General features: G+C 40.5%; 1 protein-coding gene across 1 annotated transcript in view; it reads left to right on the top strand.

The window, feature by feature from the left end:
* LOC133614297 (probable G-protein coupled receptor 149) overlaps positions 1 to 27,733 on the top strand; it is a 27,988-nt gene extending 255 nt beyond the window's left edge. The window contains exons 1-5 of the mRNA XM_061972149.2: positions 1 to 633; positions 7,032 to 7,212; positions 8,982 to 9,469; positions 23,758 to 23,901; positions 26,171 to 27,733. The exon at positions 1 to 633 is cut by the window's left edge and continues 255 nt beyond it. Of these exons, the coding sequence (XP_061828133.1) occupies positions 1 to 633; positions 7,032 to 7,212; positions 8,982 to 9,469; positions 23,758 to 23,901; positions 26,171 to 26,641 (1,917 nt within the window). The 3' untranslated portion in view covers positions 26,642 to 27,733. The remainder of the gene's footprint in view (positions 634 to 7,031; positions 7,213 to 8,981; positions 9,470 to 23,757; positions 23,902 to 26,170) is intronic.

Genomic DNA, 27,733 nt, shown 5'->3' with positions numbered 1-27,733 from the left:
GGAGGCTCGGCCAGCCTCTGCACTCTCGCCGGGCTCCTGTACGTCTTCCAGGGGGTGTCCAGCAACATGAAGGCGTGTCTGATCGCCGGCTACACTTTTTACGTGACCAAAAGGTTTGGGGTGTTGCTCTCGGTCCGCCGCCCCCTCCGGGTGATGTGGGCCATCGCCGGCGTGTGGGCGCTCAGCCTGGCCGTCAGCGCGCTGCCTCTGTGCGGATGGGGCAGCTTTGTGCAGGCTCCTCTGGGCTGCTTCCCGGAGAGTGAGGGTTTTTACATCCTGCTGCTCTTCCTCGTCTACTCGCTGTGTTTCTGCGGCTTGCTCGTCTTCTTCCTGCCGCTGACTTACCAGCTCTTGTGCGCCAGAGAGCCCCAGAGGAGCGTGCAGTGCGCGGGCTACCCGGGGGACGCCGGCGCGCTCTCCCGGGACAGCCTGGACAAAAGTTTCGGTGCCTACAACGAACTGAGCCCGAGTTCGTGCGGGACGACCTGCGAGCTCCGGGACGAGACGGAAGGAGTTACCCGGCGGCAACGGTCCATCCCAGCGGTTGTGGGGGACACGCCTGTAGTGTTTGCGCAAAAGCGCTTCTCCATGGTCCTGGCGGTGGTCAGGGTTACTTTGTGGATGCCAATGATGGTAAGCAGCCGGCAAAAACACGCTTAACAAACACTAACAACTTAGCTTGGTTACAAAATAGCAAGTGTGGCCCTTGGGGCCTTTTGCTGCCTACAGCTTTTTTTGTATTGGCCAGCAACACATTCTTAAAAACAAAATAAACCCGGACCAGAACATTCCACAAAGGTATAAAGTAGATGTGTCAAACTCACTGTATATGGTTTAATGCAGAGTCGGGCAAATATTTTGACTCGGGGGCCACCTTGAGAGAAAAATATGTGTCTGCAGGGCCAATGTGTATAAATGATATGTACATATTTAGCTGTAAAAATCTGCTGTACAGTATGTGTGTTTGGCTCCCTTTTTTTCAGGAACACTAATACCAAAAGTCACAATGTCCAAGTTCCTAAAACATAATGGCAGACCACCTCAAATAAATGGAATGGAATTTTACAGTTTTTTTACTGAATGGGACACTCAAAATGTACATGAAAATAAAGAAAGTGAGATTTGCAATATTAACTATGAACAATAAAACACTGAATATTAACAACATATACACATATTTTACTTCTCAGACCAGCTCCTCCATGGTTGTGTATCTTTTACAATCAAGCAAAACACAACAAAAATGTAACAAACAGCAAAATATGAATGCAGAGTGTGATAAACACCTACAATATCTGCTGACACGCCTGGAGTGTTTGCACAAAAGCGCTTCTCCATGGTCCTGGCGGTGGTCAGGGTTACTTTGTAAAGGCCAATGATGGTAAGCAGCTGGCAAAAACACACCTAACAAAACACTAACAACTTAGCTTGGTTACAAAATAGCAAGTGTCCCTATAAGGGGTGTTTAAAGTGTGGCCCTGGGGGCCTTTGGGTGCCACAGCTTTTTTTTTTTATTGGCCCGTAACACATTCTTAAAAACAAAATATAATAGAACATTCCACAAAGAATAAGGATGTAACGATATGACAATTTGCTATCACTGTTATTTGTAAACAACCACTTTTGGAAAACCAATTATTGTCCATATTTTATGTCTCTTATGTTTCACTGAGTCTTAGTATTGTTTTAATGGCGAAGCTTAATTTGTTTCAAATGTTGGTTTGTACTATAGCACTTTTAAGATGCATTCAAATGTAAATTGCACTACAAATACCATTTATTATCATTATTTATCATTTCTGTCGGGCATTGAGGTATCCTATACTCTGTGTGGTGGACCTTGAATGCAACTCCCGTCTTGTATTATTCTGGGTGTAGAACAATCACTCTGTGTTAAAGTACCAGTAGAGTGGAAAACAAGTTGCCTGTATATTGAAGCTATTAGATAGATGTATAGTACTTTATTTATATATTATCATATATATTTGATTTATGACACAGATAATTATATAAAGTTTGTGAATAAATAAAAATGCTCAAAATAATATTAATCTCACTGAGATTCCCGAGCTATTTTGAGAGATAATGAAGAAGCCAGTCACGTGACATAGAAGTAGGAACCACAGATCCCTTCCCCATCAACAACAATGCAAATCATGCTGACTTTGTGAGAGCCAACAACGATTATTTTTGGGTAAAAGTATGATCCAAAACCTTTTATTTTTTATCCTGAATATAAGGTGGATGAGCTCTGCTTAGAAGCTCTGCTAAACAAATCCAGCTTTAGTGAAACACTAAGCATCATGTAGCAGTATTGCTATGTGCTAAACAAGAAACACAAACTACGAACATAATGAAACAATATCTCACTGTACAATGTCTGCTCTCACTGTGACAACGACCGATAGGATGTCCATATCTTCCCATTTAGAGGAAGTTTTAATCATGATGCACGCAAAGGGTTAACAAGAAAGTCTCCCTGCAAACAGTGTCTTTGGTTGTGTGTGTTTGTCACCATCTCCGGGTATACATTGAATGTCACAGATGAACAAATTCTAGATTAATGGCTAAATCCTACCATTATCCTGATGAGAGGCATGATCAATCTAGAATGACTTTGATGAACCAAGACGTGATGGTGTGGAAGCAGCAGGACTTTGCTGCCGGCTCACAGTAAAGCAGCACAGGGCGACTTAGCTTTGTGTATCAATGCACCACTAAGAAATAGTTTGTCTCCATTAGCACTTATAATAACAACCTCTCTACTAGTTGGTTAATATTTAGGTCAGGATATGTAGAAAGATTATTGTTGATGGATTTTGGATGGTTATTTAGAGGGTTTTGTGGCGGAATAGAGAGCCCCCTTTAACTACATTGTTAGCATACTTTTTATGTATTTATTTATTTACGACTTACACATAAAAAAAGAAAAACATACGTGTTCATGTCTTATATAGAGATTGTGAATAATAAGCCAGCACATCTCTCTCTAGTTTTTGCGATTTCCCCAGTATGACTAAACTGATACTATAGTTACTCCAGTGACGTCAATCTACAGAAATTACTGAAGACGTTCGGCGCGGAATATTCACAATGGCTGACTGAATTTCGGACATTTTGTGATGTTTTGAACTGTTGAAACATACTTTGCGCATTGTAAATACGATTGTATACGGTTTAATGCAGAGCTGGACAAATATTTTGACTCGGGGGCCACAATGAGAGAAAAGAATGTGTGTGGGGGGCCAAGGTGTATGTGTGTATAAATTATATATACACATTTAGCTGTAAAAATCTACTGAACAGTATGTGTGTTTGGGTCCCTTTTTTCAGGAACACTAATACCAAAAGTCACAATGTCCGATATAATTCTAAAAACATTATAACAGAATACCGCAAAAAAAAAACAGAATGGAATTGTACTGTTTTTTCCTGAATGGGACACCCAAAATGTATATGAAAATAAAGAAAGTGGGATTTACAATATTAACTATGAACAATAAAACACTGAATATTAACAACATATGAACATATTTTACTTCTCAGACCAGCTCCTCCATTGTTGTGTATCTCTTACAATCAAGCAAAACACAACAAACAGCAAAATATGAATACATGTGTAATAAACATCTACAATATGATATATTATCAGGTAAAAACCTGCTTCCGGATCTGTTCATGACACATGTGTTTGGGGCTGGCTGCTCTGATAACAAACCCCGCCCACTCTGCTTTGTTCCTGGTCTGAGCTGCTGTGACCTAGAAGATTACCCTAATAACTCCTAAAACACTCAAAAGTGCGGATTTCAACCATTTAAATACTTTCTATAGTTCAAGACTTACGGTCATTTAAAAACATCACTGCACATCATCATGGCAAATACACTTTTCATGTTAAAGATCTAAAAAAATTATGTAGAACGTCAGGCGGGCCAGATTGAAAAAAATAACGGGCCGCATGTGGCCCGCAGGCCGTATTTTGCCCAAGTCTGGTTTAATGGATACAATAAAACACAATTAAGCATATAAGGTCCACTTGTTTTTCCACTCCACTGGTACTTTAAGAGAGCACAGCTTGTAATTACAATGTGCAATTGTTTGAGAAAACATGATAAAAGATAGGATCAAGTATTATTTTCATCTAATGGTGGCATATGCACATGCAGTGAGATGAATGCACCCTTTTTTATGCATTTAGCTCTGTATCGATCCCAGAGTGTGCAGGTGCACCTACAGCGTAATGTTGTGACCGGCAAATCTATACATTGTTTATGAAGTTTAATTTTGGTGGTGTCCAGGAAAAAATAGAGGTGATGTTCATCTTCATGATATATATTAAAATTGTACATTTTCAAACAGTACATGTCCATATTTTCGGAGACAGTGGGTAAAGGGTTTGACTTGCTATCTGGCAACGCCTCCACAAACGAACCATCTGCAGACATACTCAAACAACGGGCTACAAATGTGATGTGGAGCAAAACCTATGCAAAATGTACTCCAAACGTATTCAATATGATCTAGACCAGAGGTCTTCAACAGGGGATGGGTTACCCCTAGCGAGTCCGCAGAGGTACTGCAGGGGGTAGTTCAATTGTTGGTTGATTAGAAAACTTCAAACATTTTTGTTTTTTTATATATTACCTGTAATATTTCCACACGTTCAAATTTTTTTAAATACACGTTAACATTGATGACTATACTGTCGTATAGTTCATGAACGGCATTGGTATGGCCACCGTACTCACTTTAACTTGCATTTAAAGCAGCTAGTGTTTAGCACTCTAGTTTCCAGGTAGCTAGTAGCTTGTTTTTATAGTTAGCGATTACCAATGCTAGTTTTCAGCAAGCAATTAGTAGCGCTAGTTGCCAGCTAGCTATTAGCGCTCTAGTTGGCAGCTAGCGATTAACAGTGCTAGTCTGCAGTTAGCAAATAGCGACACTAGTTTTTCCTGACAGTAAATCCAGCTTTCATCACTGTTTTGCATCAACCTTGACAGGCGTCTGAGAGAATAGGTATTTTAAAATACCTTTTGGCATTAGACCTACCACGTGTGCTACCTGCTGATAGGACATTTACTTTCTTACAGAGTAAATAAAGAATATTGAATCATAAATGCCACCAAGCCTGCAAACAGAAATCCCATTACCTGCAACACTGAAAGTTATTAATATTGGAATTGAGTTTCAGGGATTGGTGCGTAAATGATTGTTTTTTTTACAGGTACAATAGATATTCATATGCCGATTAAAACTTTATTAGGAGCAATTTTAACATGTATTGCATATGTTGTATATTTGATGGTCGTGTGATGAGTGAAGAGCCAAGAAGGTGGAATCGTCGAACAAAAAGCTTGATTTCTTTCAGGAAGCCTCAGACTGGAGCTGCAGCTTCCCTGAGATAGAGTATGGGCCTGATCACTCTTCTCTTGTCCTCTCAGGCCACAGTTATTAAATACCTCTTCCCGAAGACCCCTACTCGTTGTAACTCTAGCCTTGGAGCCGGCCAGTCAATCTTTCCCTGACATTATTCCTTTGATCAATTTGAGTCGGGTGACTTACGATCCCTATCCCCTACTCCTACCTGTGGGGGCTTCCTACCAAATGTTGCTAATGTTTTTATTATCACTCCTAAATTCCAAACCTGCATTCCTGTAGGATTCCAATTTCCTGGACACAAAGCCACCACTCTCTGGATGGTTTGTGATGGACATGTGCACTTTTGAAGCTATCTAAAGTAACTCCATCCATCTTAGTAGAATAATCCTCGAAAGGATTCTGTGACCAAATACAAACACATGCTACTTCACAATCATATAAGAAAATGGTACACGGTATAATTCACCACAAAGAGGTCCAATATGTGTCAAAATGCTTCGATCAACATCTATTATAATTTCCCTTTGTAACTAAACATGATAACTGTAATAGGAAACAGCTGTCAGTATGATCATCTGATGCATGTACAAGCGTATCATAGAGCGTTTGTATATACACTATATTGCCAAAAGTATTTGGCCACCCATCCAAATGATGAGACTGAAGTGTCCTAATCACTTGGCCCGGCCACAGGTGTATATAATCAAGCATTTAGGCATGGAGACTGTTTCTACAAACATTTGTGAAAGAATGTGCCGCTCTCAGTGATTTCCAGCATGGAACTGTCATAGGATGCCACCTGTGCAACAAATCCAGTCGTGAAATTTCCTCGCTCCTAAATATTCCAAAGTCAACTTTATTATAAGAAAATGGAAGAGTTTGGGATCAACAGCAACTCAGCCACCAAGTGGTAGGCCACGTAAACTGACAGAGAGGGGTCAGCAAATGCTGAAGTGCATAGTGCAAAGACTTTCTGCACAATCAGTTGCTACAGAGCTCCAAACTTCATGTGACCTTCCAATTAGCCCACGTACAGTACGCAGAGAGCTTCATGGAATGGGTTTCCATCGCCGAACAGCTGCATATAAGCCATACATCACCAAGTCCAATGCAAAGCGTGGGATGCAGTGGTGCAAAGCACGTCGCCACTGGACTCTAGAGCAGTGGAGACGCCTTCTCTGGAGTGATGAATCACGCTTTTCCATCTGGCAATCTGATGGACCAGTTTGGGTTTGGAGGTTACCAGGAGAACGCTACATTTCAGACTTCTTCTGTGCCGAGTGTGAAATTTGGTGGAAGAGGAATTATGGTGTGGGGTTGTTTTTCAGGAATTGGGCTTGGCCCCTTAGTTCCAGTGAAAGGAACTTTGAATGCTCCAGGATACCAAAACATTTTGGACACTTCCATGGGATGGCACTTCAAGTTCATATGTGAGTAAAGGCAGATGGCCGAATACTTTTGGCAATAAAGTGTATATATTTGGGTTAAAGACACTCAATGATTTGACGTCTTAACCTCAAAGTATCCAAAAATCCACTCAGCACTGATAAAGAAGTGATTCCCTCTGTGGTCTCCTCCTTCTTCACCCTCTTGCATCTTCCATCAGCAGCACCTTGGCGGTGAATTCATTTCCTCTTGCGTTTCATTGACAGACTCTGGTGCTGGTGCGCAATGCAGCCAACGCTCGCAGCTCGTCCCTGGAGACCCTCAGCTTCCTTCTCACCTTGCTGGCCCCCGCGGTCACGCCGCTCTTTGTGCTGTCTAAGCGCTGGATCCACATGCCGTGCGGCTGCTTCATTGACTGCAAACGTAAGCCGATGCCAGACCCCCCGGGTGAGTAGAATTGAAATATTGACTGACGATAAACCTGTTGATTGTCCTTACAAAAACAAGCTTCATCATTTGGATTATATGTGACAAGTTAATGCAGTACATCACATGGACAAAGATAAGACCTTCTGGAGGAAAGTTCTGTGGTCAGATGAAACAAAAATGGAGCTTTTTGGCCACAATACCCAGCAATATGTTTGGAGGAAAAAAGGTGAGGCCTTTAATCTCAGGAAATCCATACCTCCGTCAAGCATGGTGGCTTGTGCAGCCCTTTGAGGCACTTGTGATTTAGGGCTATATAAGTAAAATTTGATTGATTGATTGATTGGTAGTATTATGCTCTGGGCCTGTTTTGCTGCCAATGGAACTGGTGCTTTACAGAGAGTAAATGGGACAATGAAAAAGGAGGATTACCTCCAAATTCTTCGGGACAAGCTAAAATCATCAGCCCGAAGGTTGGGTCTTGAGCGCAGTTGGGTGTTCCAACAGGACAATGACCCCAAACACACGTCAAAAGTGGTAAAGGAATGGTTAAATCAGGCTGGAATGAATGTTTTAGAATGGCCTTCCCTAAGTCCTGACTTAAACGTGTGGACAATGCTGAAGAAACAAGTCCATGTCAGAAAAGCAACACAGTTTGTCAAGAGGAGTGGTCAAAAATTCAAGCAGAAGCTTGTGGATGGCTACCAAAAGCAACTTATTGCAGTGAAACTTGTCAAGGGACATTTAAGCAAATATTAACATTGCTGTATGTATACTTTTGATCCAGCAGATTTGCTCACATTTTCAGTAGACCGATAATAAATTCATAAAAGAAGCAAACTTCATGAATGCTTTTTGTGACCAACAAGTACCGTATTTTTCGGAGTATAAGTCGCACCGGAGTATAAGTCGCACCTGCCGAAAATGCATAATAAAGAAGGAAAAAAACATATATAAATCGCACTGGAGCCCGGCCAAACTATGAAAAAAACTGCGACTTATAGTCCGAAAAATACGGTATGTGCTCCAATCACTCTATCACAAAAAAATAAGAGTTGTAGAAATTATTGGAAACTCAAGACAGCCATGACATGATGTTCTTTACAAGTGTATGTAAACTTTTGACCACGACTGTATACGGATCAGTAATACAGTATATCAGTAAAAACAAAATAGACCCACACATGTCAGCTTCTCCACTAGGATGTGGGGGATCATGGTATTGAAGGCTGAGCTGTCGTAGATGAACAGCATCCTAGGAGATCCAGGTGTTTGAGAGCTAAAGTAGAGAGCAGTGGCGACGGTGCCCTCTGTGGGGTGGTGTGGCCTGTATGCAAGATGGCGTGGATCAAAGTTCTGGGGGAGGCAGGCTTTGATATATTGAAGAAGAAGCCTTTCAAAACACTTCATAATGATACGATGGTGCCACTGGTCTGAAGTCATTTACAGTATTTTTCAGGCCATTGGGGGCATTGGATTAAAAGGTGCATTGCCGATTAGCGGGTCTATTCAGGTCTATTTTCATATAAAAGGCACACCAGAATATAAGGCGCATTAAAGGGGTCATTTTTTTTTTTTTCTAAATGTAAAATACTTCCTTGTGGTCTACATAACATGAAATGGTGGTTCTTTGCTCAAACAGCTCAATTTTTGTTTCATCTGACATCACTTGGACAAAGATAAGAACTTCTGGAGGAAACTTCTGTGGTCAGATGAAATACATACCATTCAAACCATAATTTAGACTACAAATGACTGTGTAGAATAATTATTGTCAATTTTTTGTACAGGATTAAAACGAAGATTTGAATTCAACCTTTCCCTGCACAAAGGTTGCAGAGTGTTTAAGCTGTCGCATGTCCCGGTCTCTCCCAGCACCACACTGGTCGAGAAGCCATCTTACCACAGCCTCTTCAACAGCGACTTCCCCAACACCCGCCTGGATGCACTGGAGAGCGGCGGGCTCTGCGGCTTGGGGCCAAACTTTAGTTTCAGCAGCACACTGCCCATGGTCTGCTCCTCCCATGCAGACCTCCTGTTGGAGGCTGTTCCCCGTGGCGTGGGAGAGGCGCTGGCCGATTGTCCACGGCGAAGCGAGGAAGGTTTCCACGACCTCCACTCTCCGTCTTTTAATCACCGGGAACAAGACCACCACCTCACAGACACCTCGTCGGTATTCGAGGGCTCGGAGAGGAGGCTGTCGCATGAAAAGTCCCAGAAATACGAGCTGACAGATTGGGAATGGTGCAGGAGTAAATCGGAGAGAACACCCAGACAGGTACAAGCATTGTTATTCTGACATTGAACCACTTAATGAAGCAATTTGTAGCCGTTGTTTTTCAGTTTATGGCTGCCATGAATTGATTTTTTTTTTCCACTCCTACACTCACTCAGGTCTGCTGCCTCTTTATGCAAAAAAAACATTGCATTCCATTTGTCATGATGTACTAACCCTAAAGACCATTTACTAAAACCACACAGGCTCTCAGGTCTATAAAATGAATGGCTTTTAATCTCCCCTCATGTGTTTGCTCGGACTAAAAGGAAATGAAAGACTGTTTTATAACATTTATGATAAGCTGTACACAAGGAGGTAGAATTAAGATGGGGGGATTTCAGAAAAATTTAAGTGTAAAATAATATTCAGCAGTAGAGATGAAATGCGTTAAAATGTAATATCGGAAATTATCGGTATCGTTTTTTTTATTATCGGTATCGTTTTTTTAATTTTTTTGTTTTTGTTTTTTTATTATTAAATCAACATAAAAAACACAAGATACACACTTCTTTCTGTTATTAATATTCTGGTTCCTACATTATATATCAATATATATCAATACAGTCTGCAAGGGATACAGTCCGTAAGCACACATGATTGTGCGTGCTGCTGGTCCACTAATAGTACTAACCTTTTACAGTTAATTTTACTAATTTTCATTGATTACTAGTTTCTATGTAACTGTTTTATATTGTTTTACTTTCTTTTTTATTCAAGAAAATGTTTTTAATTTATGTATCTTATTTTATATTTCTTTTTAAAAAGAACCTTATCTTCACCATACCTGGTTGTCCAAATTAGGCATAATATTGTGTTAATTCCACGACTGCATATATCGGTTGATATCGGTATCGGTTGATATCGGTATTGGTAATTAAAGAGTTGGACAATATCGGAATATCGGACATCGGCAAAAAGCCATTATCGGACATCCCTATTAAGCAGTCTAACTCAAGACCCGGGGGCCAGCTCTGGCCTGCCACACCATTTTTAATGGTCCACAAAAACCTGGGAATAATATGCGTCAATAAGGTACTTTATCTTTTCGTACTAAATGTATTTTTAATTTCTAGTTTGAAAGAAAATAAATACCGTATTTTCCGGACCATAGGGCGCACAGGATTATAAGACACACTGCCGATGAGCGGGTCTAGTCAGGTCTATTTTTATACAAAATGCGCCCCGGATTATAAGGCGCATTAAAGGAGCCATATTATTATTATTTTTTTTCTAAATGTAAAAGACTTCCTTGTGGTCTAAATCAGTTGTCCCCAACATTTTTGTAACTGCGGACCGTTCAACGCTTGAAAATTGGTCCCACGGACCGAGGGGGGTTTGTGTGCTTACGGACTGTATCCCTGCAGACTGTATTGATCTTTATTGATATATAATGTAGAAACCAGAAATATGAATAACAGAAAGAAACAACCCTTTTGTGCGAATGAGTGTAAATGGGGGAGGGAGGTTTCTTGGCTTGGTGCACTAATTGTAAGTGTATCTTGTGTTTTTTATGTTGATTTAATGAAAAAAAACACATATATATATATATATATATATATATATATATATATATATATATATATATATATATATATATATAAATATATATATATATATATATTTATTTATTTATTTATTCATTTATTTATTTATTTTTTCTTATCCGGCCCGGTACCAATCGATCCACGGACCGGTACCGGGCCGCGGACCGGTACCGGTACCGGGCCGCAGCCCGGTGGTTGGTGCACTGGTCTACATAACATGTAATGGTGGTTCTTTGCTCAAAAATGTTGCATAGATGATGTTTTACACATCATCTTCAAGTCACTTTCTGACAGCTTTTTTGAAACATGTTGCAGGCATCAAATTCCAAATGAGCTAATATTTGCAAAAAATCACAAAGTTAAGTGTCTTTTTTTTTGCAGTCTTTTCAATTGAATATAAGTTGAAAATGATTTGCAAATCATTGTAATCTGTTTTTATTTACCATTTACACAACGTGACAACTTCACCGCTTTTTTTGTTTTGTAATAAGCTGTAAAAAAAACCCCCCAAAAAACCCTATTGATTTGGTAAAATTCTGGTGACTGAGCTGACAATTTTGTATCGCAAAATCTAGATACTTTTTTAAGATGTGCACAAAAAAATAATAATCAAATGCATAGGCAACTGTGTAATCAAATCCTTATATATGTATTATATTGGTATATTATTCACTGTTACAAGCGACCCTCAAAGGGCCGCTGTAACTGCGATGTGGCCCTTAACGAAAACAAGTTTGACGCCCACTGGTTAAAGGAATGCTGAGATTGCAAGAGAGCAATTGTATTCTTTGCCATGCAGCTGCAAATGCAAGGTTTGTTTGTGGTCTCGGGCTGCATGGATTTTTTTTTGGAGCATTTAGATGACGTGACGCAGTAGTCTTTGAATGATCTTTTATCTGTGCTCGGGTCCTCCACCCATTGTGACCAGTAGAGTAATGGAGTGAGATGGTATCAGTGATACTTGAGCAAGAAATGTCAGGCTGTCAATCAAAACCAAATATATTTTATATGCTGCTCCAGAGAGTTCAGCTCACTGTTTGGCTCATTTATCAATTTATTTATTGATCGGGTGTTTTGAGGAGTGGTGTTTAAGTCAATAATAATTACATTCATCCATTAGAGAGAGGCCGACCTGTTTTTCTAATTGTGGTTTGGTCCGTACACTGTAGTACCACTGCATGCACCGTAAAAGCAAAACTGAGCTCTCCATTTCAGTTTTTTTCCACCACATTAATTTCCAAAATAAGAAGAAAGAGTAAAAAGAACAAAGAGAGACTTGAAAGTAAAATACTTGTGGTACTGTTTTATGCATTTCATGTGAAAAGGGCTTGCAGTTATGGTGAGTTTAAGAGTGCCAACACTATTAGTGCAGATTTCAAGTCAAACACACACACAGATGCACGCAGAAACACACACACACACACGCGCACACACATTCACACACACATTATGTATCTGCCTCACTTGAAAGTTTGATATGTTTTAGTGTGAAATCCATGGTGCATGCAACTCCAGCCTGGCTTTGGCTCTCACATTGCATAATGTTTAAGTCAATTAAGTCAAACACACACACACACACACAAACATACACGCACACACACACACACACACACATACATACACGCACACACACACACACACACACACACACACACACACACATACACACATACACTTTCTTGTATTTCTTACCTTCTTGAGACCACCGAAAAATGCCTCCCTCGTTAGGACCACCCTTTCTTGATATATAAATATGTGTATTTACAACATTAATAATATATACATATTATGCAAATATAAAAAAGCTTGTTGTGAAAAATGAGTTGGAATTTCACAAGAAAAAGGTCACAATTTCACAAGAAAAACTTAGAATTTTGGCAGTATTATAATAAAAGTCGTCATTTAACTCAACGTAAGTCAAAATTTTACAAGAAAAACTGAACATTTGTGCAATAATATGATAAAAGTGGGAATTTTACTCAATAACAGTCACCATTTTACAAGAAAAGTTTAAACTTTTGGCAATTTTATGAAAAGAGTCGTAATTTTACTCGACAAAAGTCACAATTTTGTAAGATAACTTAAAAATGTTGGCAATATAATAATAATCTGAATTTTACTTGGCAAAAAAAATTGGCAATAGTGTGGCAACACTAAATTGGCCCTAGTGTGTGAATGTGAGTGTGAATGTTGTCTGTCTATCTGTGTTGGCCCTGCGATGAGGTGGCGACTTGTCCAGGGTGTACCCCGCCTTCCGCCCGATTGTAGCTGAGATAGGCTCCAGCGCCCCCCGCGACCCCAAAGGGAATAAGCGGTAGAAAATGGATGGATGGATGGGTGTTAAAAGTCAGAACTTTATATGACAAATGTCACCATTTTGCATTAAAAAGTAATAATTTTACATAAAAAAAGTAATAATTTTACGAGAAAATATTGCAATATTACAGAAACAGAAATAATATGACAAATTGTTCCCAATTTTATAAGAAAAAATTCGACACATTGTGAGAAAAAGACTGCTATTAGTTCATTTTTAATTTGTTTAAATTTTTTGTTTGTAATTGGTTTTTAATCTTCATTATTTACTTCAAGTTATTACAGTATGTCTCTATATACATATTTATTTATTTTTTTTAATACATTTTGGCCAAAGGGGGCACATTTCAATTTCTTACACACACTTGTTATTTTGTATGTTGGCCAGAGGGGGAGCACTTTTAAAAGCGACACACAGTCAATTTGAAAAATCCCTCCTATTTGGGACCACCCTCATTTTGACCAGCAGGGGTGCTAATGAGACATTGTCTATGAGATGCAATGTTATTGGGACCATGACTTATGTCATCACTTGTTCACACCTCCTCATATGTAAGATACTTTTCCTTCTTCATGTTTCAAGAAGGCTAGAAATACAAACACACACACACACACACACACACACACACACACACACACACACACACACACACACACACACACACACACACACACACACACCACAATTCAAGACTCCAATAATTGATGTTGAATAATTCCATGTACTTGTACTGATACCACCACATACACCACCTCTGGAGCAAACATGGTATCTGCAACGCTGCGGAATAAAGGAATAGCATTCTGCAGCAAGAAAATCTACTAAAATGATCGACTATCTGCTCAACCAAGTGGTGTCCAAAAAGAACAATAGAAAACAACAATATTCTATAGTATACTGTGTTACAATATATTTATTTTTGTTTATGATATTACATTGTATACATACAAAAGCCAAAAGCAGTGAAGTTGTCACGTTGTGTAAATGGTAAATAAAAAGAGAATACAATGATTTGCAAATCCTTTTCAACTTATATTCAATTGAATAGACTGCAAAGACAAGATATTCATTTTCACACTGAGAAATGTTGTTATTTTTTGCAAATAATCATTAATTTAGAATTTAATGGCAGCAACACATTGCAAAAAAGGCATTTTTACCACTGTGTTACATGACCTTTCCTTTTAACAACACTCAGCAAAGGTTTGGGAACTGAGGAGACACATTTTTGAAGTGGAATTATTTCCCATTCTTGCTTGATGTACAGTACAGCTTAAGTTGTTTAACAGTCTCCCTTCTGATATTTTAGCCTTCATATTGCACCACACATTTTCAATGTCTGGACTACAGGCAAGCCTGTCTAGTACCCACACTCTTTTACTATGAAGCCACGCTGTTGTAACACGTGGCTTGGCATTGTCTTGCTGAAATAAGCAGTGGCGTCCATGATAACGTTGCTTGCATGGCAACATATGTTGCTCCAAAACCTGTATGTACCTTTCAGCATTAATGGTGCCTTCACAGATGTGTAAGTTACCCATGCCTTGGCCACTAATTCACCCCCATACCATCACAGATGTTGGCTTTTCCACTTTGACCCGAGAACAGTCCGGATGGTTATTTTCCTCTTTGGTCCGGAGGACACGACGTCCAGAGTTTCCCCAAAATGTTTTTAATGTGGACTCGTCAGACCACAGAACACTTTTCCGCTTTGCATCAGTCCATCTTAGATGAGCTCGGGCCCAGAGAAGCCGACGGCGTTTCTGGGTGTTGTTGATAAATGGCTTTGGCTTTGCATACTCGAGTTTTAACTTGCACTTACAAAAGTAGCGACCGACTGTAGTTACTGACAGTGGTTTTCTGAAGTGTTCCTGAGCTTATGTGGTGATATCCTTTACACACTGATGTGGCATTTTGATGCAGTACCGCCTGAGGGATCCAAGGTCACGGGCATTCAATGTTGGTTTTCGGACTTGCCGCTTATGTGCAGTGATTTCTCCAGATTCTCTGAACCTTTTGATGATATTACGGCGCGTAGATGGTGAAATCTCTAAATTCCTTGCAATAGCTGGTTGAGAAATGTGGTACTTAAACAATTTGCTCAGGCATTTGTTGACAAAGTGGTGACCCTCGCCCCGTCCTTGTTTGTGAATGACTGAGCATTTCATGGCAGCTGCTTTTATACCCAATCATGGCACCCACCTGTTCCCAATTAGCCTGTTCACCTGTGGGTGGTGATGAGCATTCCTCAACTTTGTCATTCTTTTTTGCCACTTGTGCCAGCTTTTCTGAAACATGTTGCACGCATCAAATTCCAAATGAGCTAATATTTGCAAAAAATAACAAAGTTTCTCAGTGTGAACATGACATATCTTGTCTTTGCAGTCTATTCAATTGAATATAAGTTGAAAATGATTTGCAAATCATTGTATTCTCTTTTTATTTTCCATTTACACAACATGACAACTTCACTGCTTTTGGCTTTTGGACACAAGGTGTATGATGATATCATGTATGATGATAGCATGTATGATGAGAAGGAAGCACGATGTAGAGCGATCACTAAAACAGTTGCTCTGCACACCGCCAAGATGTGTGAATGAAAAATGTTGTGTTTACGTTATCTACTTACTGAAACAAATTCAAGTCCTCTCAATATTTTTACTTCATTATTTATTTGGATACAATGTATTATCCGACCTTTTTTTTTTTTTTTACAGAAGTACCGTATTTTCCGCACTATAAGGCGCACCGGATTATAAGGCGCACCTTCAATGAATGGCCTATTTCAAAATGTTGTTCATATATAAGGCGCACTGGATTATAAGGCGCACCTATGCATCCATTAGATGGAGCTGCGCTAAAGGGAATGTCAACAAAACAGTCAGATAGGTCAGTCAAACTTTATTAATAGATTACAAACCAGCATTCTGACCACTCTGTTCACTCCCAAAATTAATAAACAGCTGATTTACTCGTGTTACGGTAAATCAAACGTTAGTGCAATCACAATATAGTAACACTCGGAATAGTGCAGAGCAATAACAATATATCAATAACTCAACGTTGCTCAAACGTTATTGTCACACAACACAACACACAAAATAAACATGTAAAGCTCACTTTATGAAGTTATTCCTCATCCATAAAATCTCTCGAATTCTTCTTCTTCAGTGTCCGAATTAAACAGTTGGGCGAATACGGCATCCAAAATGCCAGGCTCCGTCTCGTCGAAGTCGTCATTAATCGAGTCAGTGTCGCTGCTGTTGTCCAGCAGTTCAGTAACAATTCCTGCCTTCCTGAAAGCTCAGACCACAGTTGAGACTGAATCAGCCCAGGCATTTACGATCCACTGGCAGATATTGGCGTATGTCGTCTGGCGCTGTCTCCCTGTCTTGGTGAACGTGTGTTCGCCTTCGGTCATCCGTGTTCTACTGCGTGACTGATCGCCTTGAGTTTAAACTGTGTCATAAGCGTGTCTCTTAATAGGAGCCCTTTTGGGGTCTTTACAAAAAACACACAAATGGAAATGAAATGTCAAATATCCCAGCATGCACCGCACGCTTCTTCTTCTTCTACGGGGGCGGCTGCTTACTATAGAAGAAGAACTTCTTCTTCTACGGGGGAAAAAGAAGTTGGCGGCTGTTTACCGTAGTTGCGAGACCTAAACTTTCTGAAAATGAAGTTTAGGTTTGTTGTGGCTCAATATTGGTCCATATATAAGGCGCACTGTATTAAAAGGCGCACTGTCAGCTTTTGAGAAAATTTGAGGTTTTTAGGTGCGACTTATAGTGCGGAAAATACGGTGTATTATTCATGACAGAGGTTTGAAGTTTGCAAACTCCAATGTTGGAGATTGTTTATTTGCTTGCAATGTGCAATGCTGCATGTTTGTAAACACAAGTGTTCTATTCAAGCAGAAGTATTTGCTTTATTTATTTCTTAGTATTTATTTTTTTAGTTCAGTCAGCCAGAAATACGTTAAATTTTCTGAAAAAAAAAATCTGCAATATAGTTGAGCCGCAATCTTTGAAGTGCGATGTGGCGAGGGACGACTATTTAAAAATATACCTAAGAGAACATCTTACTGCTATAATTGGCACCTTGTACGTTCTGCAGTTTAGTAAACAAATGCCCTGGAAGGAGAAGGCAGAGGAAGATTCCACGCCTGGAAGCAGACACCTCATTGCATAGTCATACATTGTGATATATATTGTAAGAGCGCCCTGTGTAAGTCACAGTGTGGAATAGATAGCGCTCAGACAAATTGTGTTGGAATTGTATCCAATAGGGAATAAATACTTCTGATTTTAAGTTTTTGCATCGTGTCCTCTTTAAACATCTTCTGGCTCCAGATGAAACGAATACGACGACACTACTATATGAAGAATTACAAGTCAGAACAAATATTGCTTGACTTAGCAGGAGCTTGGTTCTTAAAAGCATGTTATTTATCCCCACACACAAGATGTACAGACACACAAAGTCTGTTATTTATGCTGTGTTTTATTGCTCATTAGCAGGCCAGATGTCATTATCCATTATCCATTGTCTCTCCTCCTTACTGTCAGCCCCTGTGGCCCCGCAGAGAGAGATGGGAATTAAAGCTTAAAGACATGTTTACCCTCTCTGTGACTTCAGACTCGGTTCGCGAGCGCAGAGCCGGGAGGCATGTTGGCCATCCCACTCCCGCGGGGGTGAGGGTGGGGGCGTACGATGAGAGCTGTAGTGTGCGTTCAGATGTGTAGCAAATTGACATCCCTTTTTTTTTTTTTGCTTTTGCCAGCACGTCCATTCATGTACATAAATATCTGCTGCCCCACCGGTATGGTAAGCACGTGAAGGTCACGTTGAATATGGCAAGACATTACAAAATTAATACAGCTTCAGGAAGTGCTCACATTGATGCCTTCATGCAAGGGTCGGCAACCCAAAACATTGAAAAAGACATATTGGACCACAAATACAAAAAAATAATCTGTCTGGAGCCACAAAAAATTAAAAGCCATATATAAGTGTTATAATGAAGGCAACACATGACATAAATGTCTATATTAGCTATATTAGCCTACTATCAAAATGACTATGTGTTGCATGCTGACACAAATCTTGGTTGACAGAAATGTTGAAATATAATATTTATTCTACACATTTTTACAACATTAGAAACCATTAGTAAATCAGAGGCTTCTAGAAGGGTGAGATAACTCCTGGAAATTACAGGCTTTTAATGGCCAAAGGTATAGATGTGTGTCCAAGTTAAAGGAAACGGCAAGCTGTCTTCTTCTAATGGATTTATTACAATCTTTGGCAAGCTAGGTAATGTTTGCTGTGGTCTGGAACAACATGGCACACAAACAATTATCAGAAATGCAGCCAATTTGTCAGGTTCAAACACCGATGACATCTATTAGACAAGACAAGAAGTAAATAAATCAAACAGAGACTGGATTAAATTTAGCTCATGAGGAGAGCGCCTGTGTGACTGCACCCTCGTACAGCGTCACGACACCGCTCTGACGAGGGAGTTCCAAGCGTCCTCTTTTATTTGGGCCTTTTCTGATTATATAGCATTACATTACATCACGCTGCTGCTCTTAAGGGGAGGTGGTCATAAACAGCTGTTGCACTTGGTCACAACAGTTCGAAGAAAAGGTGCCTGGAGCTGCGTCAGGTCTGCTCCCTCTCCGCTTTGTAGATCTCGGGACAAGACAAGGTCTTCCTGTGGCTGTCAATAGATCAAAGAAACCGACTCCTCCATGTCGCGTCCCATGGCACACAGTGGAGTTTTACAAGCCTTTTGATGAAAGACAGCTTTTGTCTTCTCGCAGGGCGAGCTGAAATCATGGGAACACAAAGTTGTGTGATAACTTATATACAATTATTCTGATACCAATGTTACATACAGATAATGAGACATGCAAAACTCAATTATAGACAAAGAGAATGTGACGGTCTCAAGCCGTCGTGTGGGTTCCACGGACCAGCAAGGAAAGACATGTTGCGGCAAGTTTAGACTTCTTTATTTTTCAATAAACCTTCGTCGTCGGTCGGGTCGCTTTTCAGCTCTGCCTCCACCTGCTCGCTCTGCCGTTCCCTTTTCAGCGTCACGGTGTCGTCGTCTCCCTTGCGCTCTCAATCTCTTTCGCTCTCGCTCCTCCGCTCCAGCTTCCCAGCTGTGTGCGTCGCCGTCGTTCGCGTGCTCTTCGTCGCTCTCGCTCCGCATCAGCTTCCTGTTGGCTCGGCTTTCTCTCCCCGTCTCTCTCCCCGACGTTTACGTCTGCCGGCCTTTTATACGGTGCGAGAGGATAATTACATTGGCCCCAGCTGCGCGATCCACGCACCTTATAATGATTGCGGCGTCTCTCCAGGCGCGCACCAGCCTTGCTGCTCGCTCGCCGTCCACGCCTCCTTGTGCCCTGCCTCGCCGTCGGACTGCCGGCCCGGCCTCGCCACAGAGAATAAAAGTAAATTAGCTCAAATATAGCTACAAATGAGGCATAATGATGCAACATGTACATACAGCTAGCCTAAATAGCTTGATTAGCACTCCAACAAGTCAATAACATCAACAAAGCTCACCTTTGTGCATTCACGCACAGCATAAAACTTTTGGTGGACAAAATGAGACAAAGAAGAAGTGGAAGATTTTACATGTAAACAAACTGTTGCGTTACAGTGCACACTATGGTTGGGTTCAAGAACCGCCGAAATTAGTAGGACAAAACGATGTTCACCAAATACTCATATTAAACATATTCAACAGTGGGCTTTCTAACAATTGGGAAGGTTTGTGTCATGTTTGTCCTCAAAATAAAAAACATACTAAAACAAAAAAATAGTTTGCCCCATCTTTTTCCATTTTCAATCCTTTTTTAAAAATACTCCAGGGAGCCACTAGGGCAGCACTAAAGAGCCGCAGGTTGCTGACCACCGCCTTAGTGTGTCAAAAAAGCCTGCTACTGGATTGTGTCCCTAATGAAATGTCCAGTCTGGTATGTTAATACACCCGATACAACACTGACCTTCAGTCATTTATTGGCGATGCACCATAACCTTCAACCCTCAAATGCAATTATTCATAACCATCACTTTTGGCCAATGAATCTTCTCTAAACAGATTTATTTCCCCACAACATGCCCACTTCCATCACACTGATGGCTTCCAGGCATTTTAGAATTTAGTTGACAATGTGCTCTCAGCATCCAGGTCTCCCTCCCTCCAACTCGTCTTTCCCACTCATGCAAAGACCCCCACTGTGGGTATTAAAGTCGGACAGAACAAGAACTCCACATCCTCTTTTGTCTATATGACGTCAGCCATCTTCACTGTCAATACATGTAGAAAGGCCTAATGACACCTGCTCCCTCGTTACAGGAGGCATATGTTTTTACAAATAAAATAACTACAGCTCAATAATTCATCAATTAATTATTCGATTTTTATGACGTCTGTTCTAATTTTTTCAATAAAATCAGTTATGATTTACAGCCAAAGCCTGTTCGATATAAAAGTAGTTTTAACTGACTTTTCTTCAACACAATAGTTTAGCCCAGGGGTCGGCAACCCTCTTTAGCACCGGCCTAGTGTCTCTCTGGAGCTTTTTCAAAAATGTATGAAAAATGGAAAAAAAAAATTGAATTTTTTTTTTTTTTTTGTGTTGTAATATGGTTTCTGTTGGAGGACAAACATGACACTAACCTCCCTAATTGTTAGAAATCCCACTGTTTGTATTAAACATGCTTCAGTGATCAGAGACTATTTGGCGAGTGTCGTTTTGTCCTACTAATTTTGGCGGTCCTTGAACTCACCGTACTTTGTTTACATGTACAACTTTCTCCGACTTTCTAAGACGTGTTTTATGCCACTCCTTCTTTGTCTCATTTTGTCCACCAAACGTTTTATGTTGTGCGTGAATGCACTAACTTGAGCTTTGTTGATGTTATTGACTTGTTGGAGTGCTAATCAGGAATATTTGATCACTGCATGACTGCAAGCTAATCTACGCTAACATGCTATTTAGGCTTGTAGGTATATTTGAGCTCATTTTAATATGCTTTATTTATGTCCTCTGTGTATTTAATTTAGTTTTCGTGTCTCATGACACATTATCTGTATGTAATATTGGGTGCATGTCTGATAGTTGTTTGTGTGCCATGTTGTTCCAGACCACAGCAAACGTTACCCAGCTTGCAAACATTTTAATAAATCCATTAGAAGAAGACAGCCTGCCGTTTCCTTTATCTTGGACACACATTCACAAGTCAGTAATTTCCAGAAGTTATCTCACACTCTGAGAAGCCTCCGTTTTACTAATATTTTTCCAATGTTGTAAAAATGTGTAGAATAAATATTACATTTCTGTCAACAAAGATTTGCGTCAGCCTGCGAAACATAGTAATTTTGATAGTAGGCTAATATAGCTAATATAGACACTTACGTCATGTGTTGTCTTCATTATAACACATATATAAGTCTTTTAATGTCATTTTGATAGTAGGCTAATATAGCTAACAGAGACACTTACATGTGTTGCCTTCATTTTAAAACTTATATACGACTTTTAAAGTCATTTTGATAGTAGGCTAATATAACTAATATAGACACTTACATCATGTGTTGTCTTCATTAGAACACTTATATAAGTCTTTTAAAGTCATTTTGATGGTAGGCTAATATAGCTAATATAGACACTTACGTCATGTGTTGCCTTCATTATAACACTTATATAAGACTTTTAATTTTTTGCGGCTCCAGACAGATTTGTTTTTTTGTATTTTTGGTCCAATATGGCTCTTTCAACTTGTTGGGTTGCCGACCCCTGGGCTAACACAACGATGGCAAAAATGCTTCACGTGAAGGTGAACGATACAGCAACAGATAGCGCTCATACGCCTTTTATCCACGTGCATAATTGATGAAAACAAACAACTATGCATTGGCAATATTTTCGGATGACAACATAACAAGTTAAGAAATTATTAATAGTGAAATGAATATTAGGCCTATGCGCTACAAAGTGCTGCCGCATTGCTGAACAAGAAGTGCAAACAGCACAATTTACAAATGATTGTTCTGGAGGGGCGGGCCAACAAAGTTTGCGTTCAAGCTGTAATTGGGCAGCTAAAAAATGGAGTTGGACATTTTCTAGTCATTTGGCAAGATGGACCTGGTTGTGTGATTGACTCAGCTGTGCATGTCCTTAGTTAAGTAATATGATTTGCACTTCTACAGTATTTTTTTTTTATTTAACACAGAAGAACACATATTTAACCTTTTGCTACTGTGAGAAGATATATGTGATATCAAGTGAAAAAGCATGCCTTTTCAAAATACAAACACACTAAAATAGGAGAAACAATACTTTTTTTTCCCAAGATGACGCCGCTGTAGTGGCTGCTGGTGGCAGGAGCTCTGTGCTCTTGTGTCATCCTTTTGTGTTCCTGGTGTTTCCCTCTTGTTTTCATGTGGGTTTTTTTTTTTTGCCTTTTGGGTCGGGACCCTTTGGGACTGTGCGACAAGGGGTGGCACTTTTCTGACTTCTGCGGTGCTTTTTTGTGGGCTTCTGGATCTGCCTCCCGGGAGCCTTTTGGCCATGGAGACCAGCTGCTAGGTCTCTGCCACACCTGAGTCCGTTTGGAGGGACTGGAGGAGATGCGGATGAAGAGACAGGGCTGTGGAGCTGGTGCTGAGCGCCGGGACGGACGGGATTCACAGTGTCTTGGCTGAACGAGCAGGTATCGGACACCTCGGTCTCCTTCGACACATCCTCGCTCATATATGCGGACTGGACACTGGCCGAGAGTCGGTGGGTGGCCGAGGGTAGAGTCGGCTCTCTTGGTTGCTTTGTTGGGTCTGCTTCTGTCTCTGGCCACGCCAGCAGACGATGGCGTGAAACACCGCAGAGGCCACCACAGTGTGTGTGGGTGTTGAAATTATGTTTTTGTTTGGTTGTTTGTCTATGCATGGTGCGATCGTGTGTGCGCAATGTATATTATTGGTTGCGTTTACCTGTTTCTCACCTTTTTTGTGAGGGGCGCCGGAAGTTGGCAGACCCGTCAGCGATCCTCTTCTGTTTCCCTGTAATGTTTGATCCTGTTCTGTGTCCCTGTAATGTCTGATCCTGTTCTGTCTCCCTGTAATGTTTGATCCTGTTCTGTCTCCCTGTAATGTTTGTCTGCTCTTGAATGGGATTGTGCTAAAAATCTTCATTTCCCCTTGGGGATTAATAAAGTATTTCTGATTCTGATTCTGATGTAAAAGGTATTTTTCGTGTACCGGTAATACAAATGAATCATATGAACAACAGTATCAGTAATATTTTGTTGATATACTACATTGGATGACAAATGTGATGAGGCAAAGTTGTTATCATTGTCAACCCCACTATGAAACCTTTTCTTTTTTTTTGTCTTCCTTAATGCAGAGGTCATCAGCTGGTCTGTCCATCCCACTGTGCGCCTTCCAGGGAACAGTATCTCTGCAAGCCCCCACAGGGAAGACCCTCTCTCTGTCCACCTATGAGGTCAGCAGCGATGGACTTAAAATCTCTCCCAACAATGCCAAGAAGGTAAAGCTATTTAGGCTTGTAGGTATATTTCATGCCATCCACTTCATGCTATCCAAAGTTGACATATTCTAAAGAGTCAAGAGGCTGTATTGTACCCATGATGTTGTATCATGCATGTATTGATTTAACAATATTGTTGTGTTGACGTGCACATCAACATGAATATAAATGCTGATCAAAGTAGATCAATTTGAACACATGTATTTACTTATGTTGTCACAAACTCATTTGGCGTTGTTGGCGTAACAACAGGATGCAGAGACATTAGACGGTGGGTAAGTACAATGATATTTTAATAATAAGTGCAAAGTAGGTTTGTCCTGTTACCGATATTTTGGTACTGGTACCAAAATGTATTTCGATACTTTTCGATACTTTTCTAAATAAAGGGGACCACAAAAAATGGCATTATTGTCTTTATTTTAACAAAAAATGTTACGGTACATTAAATATATGTTTATTATTGTAATTTAGTCCTTAAATAAAACATGAAATGTGGGCTAACACTTTACAGATACTGTAATATGATTGTTCATGTTTTTCAGTCAGTACAGATTGGTGTCTTATCGCATTTTGTTGTGCAGTACAAACTCAAACGCGTTTCGTGCTGACGTAGAAGCGAGCTTCTCTCTTGCCGTAGTTAGCTTCTACGGCTAATACCGTATTACGGCGATGTGTTACTATGCTAAAAAATAGTTCCTCAGTGTTTGCTCTTAAAATAACAATGTCTCTACAGTTTAGTTGTTATAGAGGTTACGGAACGTAAATGAAGTATTGTTGATGGTTTTTGAACGCATTTTTAAAGTGTTTTAGTGGTGGAATTGATTGCTCCCATTATCTGCATTGCTAACCACCAAGAAAAAACCAAAAAACTTTTGTCTTCCTGTCTCTCATAAGGATTGTGAACGTTGGGCAAAATCTCATTCAAGATCAGACAAACATTACAGGGAGACAGAACAGGATCAAACATTACAGGGAGACAGAACAGGATCAAACATTACAGGGAGACAAACCAGGATCAAACATTACAGGGAGACAAACCAGGATCAAACCTTACAGGGAGACTGAACAGGATCAAACATTATAGGGAGACAGAACAGGATCAACATTACAGGGAGACAGAACAGGATCAAACATTACGGGGAGACAGAACCGGATCGCTGACGGGTCTGCCAACTTCCGGCGCCCCTCACAAAAAACGCTGGAGAGGGGGCGGGTGAGAAAAACAAATTTCAGTCTAAACCAGAGGTGTCCAAACATTTTCCAGCGAGGGCCACATAGAGAAAAGTTTAAGGATGCGAGGGCCACTTTTATACATTTTGTATATGAAAAATACTCAAATTAAAACAACGTAGGTGAACATATGCTAACATTTGAAAAACATTTCTACATCTTAGCTTTGTGTTATAAATAACAAAGCATAAACATCATTCATGATTATTTTAATAATGATTTTATTTCCATTTATGTTAACTGTGCTCTAAAGTAAGCTTGTATTTACTAATATTGTTATTATACCCCCGCGACCCCGAAGGGAATAAGCGGTAGAAAATGGATGGATGGATGGATGTTATTATACCGTCAACTGAAACATTTTTGAGGGCTTTAGTACACTCAAAAACATATCATGTCTCACAAGAAGTTTGTACACTTTGTCATCATGACATGACACTCGGAAATCATCAATAACCTCAAACAGTAAGACACTCAGGTTGTCGGCCATTTTGGTTTTCAGGTCCCATTTTTGGGGGATTTGGTCCCGTTTCATTGTTCATATTTTTTTGTTTTAATTTCATTGATTGAGTTTTTTGTTGTAATTTGGGACCTGTTTAGTTTGTCTGTACAAAGTGTCGCGGGTCAATAAAAATCACGCTGCGGGTCGCAAATGACCCCCGGGCCACACTTTGGACACCACTGGTCTAAGCCTAGGCCCCTGGAGAGGGGGTCCAGACTGAGGCCAAAAAACAACAACTCATAGCCATAGCACACATAAACGTGTGTAAGAGGGGAAACATCAAAGAACATATAGGACATTCAGTGTCCAGTCCGCATGGATGAGCTAGGATGCGTCCAAGGAGACCGAGGTGTCTGATACCTGCTCATTCAGCCAAGACACTGTGAAACTTGTACATGACATCAAATGCTGTTCTGCTACACATGTGTTAGTTGCTCCCAAGTTTTAAACTTAAACTATTTTGCAATTGTTCTGAAATGTAAATAATAATAAGAATAGTGTGTTTTCCTCTATTTATCCCCTGATGGCCTGCAGGTGGAAGTATACCGCTCCAAATCAGTAGGCCATGAGCCCAGTGCAGATGACAAAGCAGGTCAGGACATGGGCCTGGACTTCGGAGTGGGCATCGGCGCCAATGTGGGAGACACCAATGTGAAAATACACCTGGAGGTCCTGGAGATCTGCGACAACAAGGAGGCCATGGACAGCGTCTACATTGTCTCCAACATCAGCCAGTCCTCGACCCACACCCGCTCGCCCTCGCTGCGTTATTCACGAAAAGAAAACCGCTTCGTCTCCTGCGACCTGGGCGAGACGGCGTCCTACTCGCTGCTCATTCCCACCACCGGCAACCCCGAGGTGGAGGCCATCAACATCACCATCCCTGACACGGTGGAGGCTCATCGGCAGAACAGTCATAGACAGATGCAGGGAAGCTCAGGTTATCGTGAGGAAATACAGCTGCTCAATGAGGCCTACAGGAAACAAGCTGGAGACCAGGAATGATGGGTGACAAGTACTTTTACAGGTGATAAGTACTTTTACACAAAGAGTTAAGCAGAAAGGGACACACACAGTTTTCATGGCCACGTCCTAAAAATCATCCTATTTGAGAGTAAGACCCGAGCAAACACCACTCATATTTCTGCAACCATTTCTTTTACTGTACGTCTTTTTATTTAAGTTTGAACGTGAAGTTGGATTTACTCACGACTAGTCCGTGTACAGCTGGTAGTAATGTTGTGTCGTTGGCGAACGATTCGTTTGAACGAACAAATCTTTTGAGTGAACGTACTGAACCGAACCACTTCATGAACTGATTCGTTCCTTTCTCAGTTCAGTTGAGCTCCGCCGCGACCATGCCGGTATGAGTGGAACTGGCGCATTCTGTGACTCACTGAACCCTCGACGTCGGCAAACGACGCAGCCCGCTACTCATCATGGGGGCGGGGGGAGGGACTGAGCGAACTATTCGTTCACCGCGGATCAACGACATGAATCACTCAGTGAACGACAACGCTCTCGCTCTCTGCTCTGCTTGCCCCAATGCCGCGAGTGATTCTCCTCCCGTCGCGGTGATATGTTTCATGCCATTGGCATCCGTTCTCCATTCATTCTCCAAGCTAACGGCTAATGTTGACTCAAGCCACATGAAAACAAACGCACACGCGCCCCGTCCCTATTATCTCAACACATAAAGTTATGAGAGTAGAGGAGACAGAAAGAAACTCAGTGCAGGCAGGGCAAGGCTGAGCAGCAGTGACACGAGGGGGAGGGGCCGGGGGTAAAGTGTAGGGCAGGCTGTTTTGAGAAGATTTAAAATAAAAATAATAACTAATGTATGTACATATACATAGGCTATTATTTATCTTGATTTTTATATTATTTAAGCTATTTATTTTCTTTTTTATTGCATATTTAAGTTGATATTTCCATTTTTATATTTTTAAATGTAAGCTACAGAAATTTTAGTTTTAATGTTGGCATTTCTGGCACTTGGTTTAATATTTGTTTTGTTTTATTTAGGGTAGCCTATTTATTTTCTTTTTGTTTGCACATTTAAGTTGATATTTTCTTTGTTATATTTTTAAACGTAGG

The sequence above is a fragment of the Nerophis lumbriciformis genome, linkage group LG17, assembly GCF_033978685.3.
Source record: "Nerophis lumbriciformis linkage group LG17, RoL_Nlum_v2.1, whole genome shotgun sequence".
NCBI classification, from domain to species: Eukaryota; Metazoa; Chordata; class Actinopteri; order Syngnathiformes; family Syngnathidae; genus Nerophis; species Nerophis lumbriciformis.
The sequence above is the reverse complement of the archived record's forward strand: the minus strand, read 5'-3'. Positions and strand labels throughout refer to the sequence as shown.